General features: G+C 29.9%; 1 protein-coding gene across 2 annotated transcripts; it reads left to right on the top strand.

Moving 5' to 3' along the window:
• Nucleotides 1-1,259: 1,259 nt before the first annotated feature.
• Nucleotides 1,260-3,878, top strand: LOC100813609 (annexin-like protein RJ4). Of its 2 annotated transcripts, none has more exons than XM_003522905.5 (6): nt 1,260-1,422; nt 1,804-1,949; nt 2,078-2,296; nt 2,618-2,830; nt 3,249-3,338; nt 3,503-3,878. In XM_003522905.5, exons 1-6 carry the CDS (start codon nt 1,350-1,352, stop codon nt 3,704-3,706), a joined length of 945 nt encoding a protein of 314 aa, XP_003522953.1. In that variant the 5' UTR covers nt 1,260-1,349; the 3' UTR covers nt 3,707-3,878. The 2 variants fall into 2 exon arrangements, with proteins under 2 accessions (XP_003522953.1, XP_006578485.1); XM_006578422.4 differs by lacking the exon at nt 1,260-1,422 and adding an exon at nt 1,433-1,607.
• The last annotated feature ends 3,718 nt before the right edge of the window (nt 3,879-7,596 follow it).

Genomic DNA, 7,596 nt, shown 5'->3' with positions numbered 1-7,596 from the left:
AATATATAGAGAATGAGAGAGAGCTTATCTTATTTATTCTCTCCTTAATCCAACCTTTTTATAAGAATTACATTAAATCAATAAAATAAAATAACAACTATGATAGTATTATTATATCCTATTCACACAATAAATATTGAATTAAAATAGAATATAATAGTTATCCTATCTTATTCTAATCACCAAATAAATTCTTAGGACAATGAAAATAATAGACTAATTGTGATTAATGAAATTATATTGATAGTAAATATGGGTTCAAGTTAGATAAGTCTTGACTTAAAACAATTATTGAGATAATTAATACCATAAGTCAAAGAAGGAGGCAGATTGGCTCCTTAACTAAGGATTGGTCGGTAAGTCTGCTTCATGTTTAGAATGGTCCATGGTCTCTTGAGCATTTTCTTTCAAAAATGAATATACTTAATTGTGTGATTTGTGTCACAACCAAGGTGTGGGTAATTTAAGATGGTCGGAAAATGTGGTACAACCTATATATGAATCAATTGGAGCGGTTCAAAACTCAACGTCAAATTCAGGGTCGGGCCGAACAGAAAAAAATATATTTTCATAATCATTTAAATTTTATCTTTCTTTGTATTTTTTTTATAAAATCATTAATAATTTGTTCATAATCAAGACTTTTAAATGATCATATTCAATAGAAATCAAAACAAGTTTATTTAATGTATCTTGTGTCATAGTCTAAAATAGAATTTTGACAATTTCAAATTTGATAAATTAACTTTTTTTTTTGTCTAAAATAGTCTTATTTTTTCATTCGAGACTAAAAATATATGTTTATGCTAAAATATAAGGATTAAAAATATATACAATTTTTATAGGATTAAAATTAAATTTTGAAATATTTTGAGGGAAAAAATATTTTATCCTTATCTTTATCGTCTATTTTTAAATGTTTTTTTTATTTTTTATATATTTATTTATCTATTTAAAATTTTGAAATAATATTAATTATTTTTTAGTTATTTATCTATTTATCCATTGAAATAATATTTATTTATTTATTTATTTATTGAGAGTTATTTATTTATTTATTAACTAATACTTTTAAGATACCCGTTAGTATGACCAAGTTTGAAATAAAATAGGTCTTATAAATAAATATGGAATATGGCACTTTCTGAACAAGAATTCACACACACAAAAAAAAAACTACATAAATAAATTCTGAGGAGAGGGCATTGTAAACTCAGAAGCTAATACGTTCAGTTTTTGGTATCATAGGTAATAGGCTATAACTAACTTGCACCTGCGTGTATATATATTTAATTTAACTAGGTAGAAGCATAGAGTTAAAAAAAAAAAAAAAACACATCAATTCAACCATGGCTACGCTGATTGCTCCTTCCAACCACTCTCCTGTGGAAGATGCCGAATCTCTCCGGAAGGCTGTCAAAGGTCACATAATCCAAATTTTCATTTTCTTTAAAAAGAAAAATCATTCAGTCATAAGTTTTCATATTTGAAGTTCATGATCAAATTTTCAATCCTTCATTCTCACATAACAGTCAGTTCTTAATGTAATTTGGTTTTTCCTCATATACAAGACTAGCAATTTCTTAGAAACTTTGAATATCTCATGAGTATGTCATATTTCTCATAGTGTTGATTTAAGTATCACTATAGAAAAAAGCCTACTATAAGGATGTGTTTGTTTATGCGTTCTATCATGTTGAATGTCAAAGCTTCCTCTCACAAAAATTACGTTCAACGTGCTTTGGAACGCGATTTGAGTGAAAGAAACACACACTAACCTATTGGGTTTTAACATCATTGTAGGTTGGGGAGCTGATGGAAAAGCCATCATAGCAATACTAGGCCATAGAAATGCCACCCAAAGGACCCTAATCAGAGAAGCATACCAGAATCTCTTCCAAGAGGATCTCATCAAACGCCTTGAGTCTGAGCTCTCTGGTGACTTTGAGGTACACAAGACTTGTCATGACAATTTCCAAAACGTTTCTTACGATTTTGTTTTTTTTTTGGTTGCTTTTATTATTATAGATGCACTGATTAATTAGTAATTGCTATTGTGTGGGGTTATACCAAACAGAGGGCAATGTACCGTTGGATATTGGAACCTGCAGAACGTGAGGCTTTGTTGGCCAATATAGCCATTAAGAGTGCTGACAAAAACTACCAAGTGATTGTGGAAATTTCCTGTGTCCTTTCACCTGAAGAGCTTTTTGCTGTGAGGCGTGCCTACCACAACAAATACAAGCGTTGCTTGGAGGAAGATGTGGCCGCTAATACCAGTGGCCATCTTCGCCAGGCAAGTCAACGCTGAACAAAATTTAGATACAGTTGCTTAGGTATATTGGTATTTTTCTTCAATAGAATTGAAGTTTTACCTCGTTAATCTATGTTGACTTTTAATGAAAACTTTTACAAGTTGATTAACGAAATGAAACTTTTAACTTCAATTTTGATTGGAAATAATACCAAAAGTACTTATGAATTGTAAGTTTCGTCCTATAGAATTTTATTTTGTTATTTACACTAGCTATGGCATTTGAAGAGAAAGAAGTCAATGAGTGAAATGCTTAAGGGGAACTATTGCTGATCTAATTAGTGTTTGGTTAATTTTTTGCAGCTATTGGTAGGGTTGGTTAGCTCATTTAGGTATGGGGGCAGTGAAATTAATGCAAAATTGGCACAATCTGAAGCTGATGCTCTTCATGAGGCTATAAAAAACAAGAATAAAAGTAATGACGAAATTATTAGGATCCTTACTACTAGGAGCAAGACCCAACTTGTGGCTACTTTCAATCGCTACAGGGATGATCATGGCATTGCCATCACTAAGGTACAACAAAGAAGAGCCTCTTTCTTTGCTTTCTTCTTTTTTTTTTGATAATTTTTTCTTTGATTCCTTAATCCCTCAACTGTTGTTAAGCTTTGAAAAATACTTGTTTCATTGTTCATTTTCTCTTCAAAGAGTTTAATTTCTATGTTGTAGATATAAATTCTTTTACACTATCATCTGATAAGAAATCATTCTATAAATGACTATTTTAAGTAGTTGTTACAAAAATTATCAATCTTATTATTTATAATAATTTATTATTGAATGATAGTATAAAAAATCTTTAGTTCAGTGTGTTTAAAATAAATTCTTCTACCAATTTGTAATTTTAAAGGGGAAAAAAAAGCATAGACCTCATTTGCAGGACAAAATTAAAGAGCAGTTAGTTTTCTTAACATGTTCCTTTCTCCCGTGGCAGAAATTGTCCGATGAAGGATCTGATGAATTTCATAAGGCAGCAAATTTAGCCATTAGTTGCATCAATGATCATAAGAAGTACTACGAAAAGGTGAAAATTTTGTACACTTTCTTTGATTCTTTCAGCACGTGACATATCACTTCATTTCCCCCTTCATTAGTACATAAGAAATTCTATTTCTATGAATATTTCTTTGAACATGACATGAGATACATTTGTTATACAAGAATTTTTACCCTGAGCCCATTGTGCAGGTTCTTCGCAATGCCATGGAACATCTTGGAACTGCTGAGGATGCCCTCACACGTGTGATTGTCACCAGGGCTGAGAAGGACCTGAAGGAGATCAAAGAGGTGTATTACAAGAGAAACAGTGTTCACCTTGAGCATGCAGTGGCCAAGGAAACTTCTGGAGACTACAAGAAGTTCCTCCTCTCTTTGATGGGGAAAGAAGAGTAACCTATTTTCATTTTAAGGATACATGTAATTGGTTTCTGCCAAGTTTGTGACTGAAGCTGTTATCTAAGTTTGTTTCTCTCAATGACTCCCTTAACACCCTGTCCAGCCGTTGTTATCTTTGTCGTATGAGGGAACTTGAAGATATCAATTAATGAAGAAAGTTCCACAATAAGTATTATGGGTTTTTTTTTTTATTTTTTTTTACATTCACATGAATTCAATTTGGATAGCAAAAAATATATAATAATTTCCGCATATTGTTCAACTTACTAGACTTTATAGTATTAATAGTCAGTTCTAATCATGGTTATAAAGTCTTGGCAATCATGTTACAATGGTAGTTGTGGATGCACTATTATATTGTAAAAATTGTTAAAAAATAAATGCAACAAACATGGTCATGGTACCCTAACGGAATCCTCAAAACCTTCACGTTACAACTCTCATTGCGGTGCCAGACTCTGTTTTGAAACCTAGTTTGCTAGTAATTTTAGTAATTGCAAAGCAATTTCAACGATAACTACAATTTGTGGGTAATGTAAAAATCGATGAATTTTATTTTAAGCTTTAACTGTGGTCATTGTCCATAAATTGCCAAAGTAAACGATAAAAATCAAGCCAAGATATATAAGTACATATTTGGATTAAAGAAGAGAATTCAAAAGTATTTTTATTCCAGAGGTAAACATGTTTTCCATCATTTGGTATATTGGAATTTATTATTATACATTGAAATTTGTAAAAGTACTTCCCTAAATTTAATCCTAACATAACCTAGATGTGCCTTACAACTTTTCAGAAGTGAAAGTACTTGGGTTGATTCAAAATTTTAAATTAATGAGTATTAACAAATTTTCAGTTGACATATTCGCTTATTATTTTACTATCAGTTAAAATTTATTGAAAACAGAAAAATTATAATTACATTCAAGTAAAATTAATAAAATTTTAGCCTTTCTTTTTAAAATTCTTTTTTTGTTTACAGAACTCTTTAAAAATCATCCTTATGTTGGGTTTACTTGCTCTCAACCACCACTCATAGATATATGTTTGTTCGCCTATATTGGAGTTGTTGTGGTAGATTATCCTCACGGAAACTAAAACCATTCTCTACAAAACTACTTCATGTGAATATGTGATGACTTTTTGGTGTCTTTTCTATCAACTTTTGGAGTTGAGGCATGTCTTTACTATTTTGTCTCCCTTTTGTGTTCTTATGTGAAGCAGTATCCAAAGAAACTGAAAACAGAGACGTGAATAATCATGACAATGTTTCGAATTTTTAAAAATAAATAATATCATTGATATTTTTTTTTTCAATTTAAAAAACTTGTACATAAATTCAAAGAGTTCCTTTCAATGATTTATTTGAATCTGTTACATTGATTTATTATAAAATTTCAATTTGTCTAGAACGAAAAATGTTTCTAGAAGATAATCGATGTAGGATCGAGATTAAGACAAACTTTAGATAAATACGACATCCTAGAAATTAAAATGAATAGGGATTTTAGGCGGTAGTTTCCAGGAACATGCACATACTAATTAAAACTAAGGATAACAGATATAAGAATGGAAGGGAAAAAAGTATGTATACAGTACTTTATTTATATGACGAATATGTTCGACATTAACCAAGTAACTTGTGTACTTTGTAATGTCGTTCTTAAAATAGAATAAACAAGGTGGAACTTATTTCCCCAGGTCCTACCATAAATGCATTGAAAACAAAACACTGTTAAACTCTGATAAAAATAAATATAATGGACACACACAATCTTGTCACAACAAGATGACAACAGGTATTTGTCTTAGAACAAATATAGCTCGATCTGTAAAAAAAGAAGTAATATAGTTAATAATTCACAAATAACAAAAAATTATTATTCTATTCTAATTTTATAAATATATTCTTTTTCTCAATTTTAACTATTTTATTATTTTATTTATAATTAATAATTTCTAGAGTCATTTGGGTTATTTTGTCATTTCTCAAACTCTGATATGGAAAAATTAATAGAAATCAAAACAATATAATGTTAATCATTCTAAGCAGAATTATATTTGATAAAATTTTGACATTCTTAACAAGTTTTTAAAAAATTAATACAAAATAAAATAGAAATCATGTAATAATTGAAAATGAGGATGGCACATTCACCATGGGAATTGTTGGTCCTAGAAAAACTATGTAGAGGGGGTGGAATAAAAGTTATTGAAATCTTCTAAACCTTTGAAAGTCTTTTTATCACCTTCTTATCTTTGATCGATTGAATCAATTGAAATCACGAAATTAGAGTTATGAGATGAAAAGACCCTTGAAAAACCTTAATCAAATATCAAGATGCAGAATCATTTGAACAAACATTCAATTACTAAAATCACAACATATAAAAGGAGATAAAGATATAAAGATATATGACTCAACCCTAGCCAAATCTTTCCACTAAAATCCTTTCTAGTTACAATCACATTCACACACACACAACAAAACTCAACCCTACAAGTCTACAACCATGTGAGAGTAAAATAAACCCTTTGTTGGATCCTACAACAAAGTCCCTAAAAATCCCTATTTTAGAAATCAAAATATGATAAGAAAAAAAGAGAGTTAAAGGAATGAGATCACAAAACCCTTGAAGATCTAAATCAATTTGCTCAAGGTTGAACACAAGCCATGGCATTGTCTTTAATCTTCATGATCAAGGATGAGAATCTTGTTGATCTCTATCACCTCTACATGAAAACCCTCTCAATAACTTTCATTAAAGGAGTGAAAAATTAAAAATCTATTTGGAAGCTTGTTGACTCAATGGTGGGTGAGTTATTTATAAAGAAAATGATAATTAAGAGCTTTAATCAACTATGACCTTCCTGTAATCAATTAAACCGTTCTTATAGACCTAGGTTTCCACTGAAGAATAATGTAATAAATTAACAATTCCTTGTAATCGATTAAATCTCTTATATAGTCATCAGTGAAACTTGTAGAAGCATTGTATATGATAAATTTGTAATGGATTAAATTGATATCACAGAAACTTTCTAACATCCTAAAATTTACAACTCATACTATCGTAAGTTTTGTGTCTATGTGCTCTGTGAAAACTTAATTGATATTGAAATTAATTACAATGATGATTTAAGTTAAGTGATTTAGGAAAATTTGAATTTTATGTACATTATTCCATGTGACAAGTATTAGTGAAATTCAACTTTAATTGAAATCTAAGTTTTACACTGTGTGAATTTATAATGTCATTTAATTATGCTTTTTCCTAAAATAATTTTTGAGTTAAATCTCATTTAATTATTCGTGTGATTGATTTTGTGTGACCAACATCTATTAATTGTTGAGATTTAATTGAGAACAATTTGGGCTGTGTAGAATTTATATAGTGTGAACTTGCATTGTGTAAATTTGTGTTGTATAAAGTTACTCTATGTAAGATTAACAATGAGTGAGATTAGATTTAATGACTTTTCCCTAGATAATTATCACAAGGATCAAGATTAATTAACTAGAGGTTTACCATTTATGGTTAAAGTGAGATTTTCATTTTTGGCTTAATTCTATTATAGCCTTTACTAGCATGAGATTCAAAAGCCATTTTAGCCATAAATGCATGGCATTTCTTGGACAACCATGTTTGGGCACCCCATTGACCATCACATAAACTCACATTACTCCCTAAAATCCTAGATCTTGAATCCTTTAATTACCTCCAAGTCCAAATTAAATTCTCACACACTCTAGGTCTAATTAAAAGCATCAACATAGTGTGAACCCCTCATCCTATGGGTGGATGTCAAGGTATGGAGGAGTTTAACCCCTCTTACACTTGTTTTCTTGCTTGGTTATGGAGTAGCTTCCATTAAATGTGTTGTAG

Source organism: Glycine max, chromosome 4, assembly GCF_000004515.6.
Source record: "Glycine max cultivar Williams 82 chromosome 4, Glycine_max_v4.0, whole genome shotgun sequence".
Lineage (NCBI taxonomy): Eukaryota > Viridiplantae > Streptophyta > Magnoliopsida > Fabales > Fabaceae > Glycine > Glycine max.
This window is presented reverse-complemented; position numbering and strand designations above follow the sequence as displayed.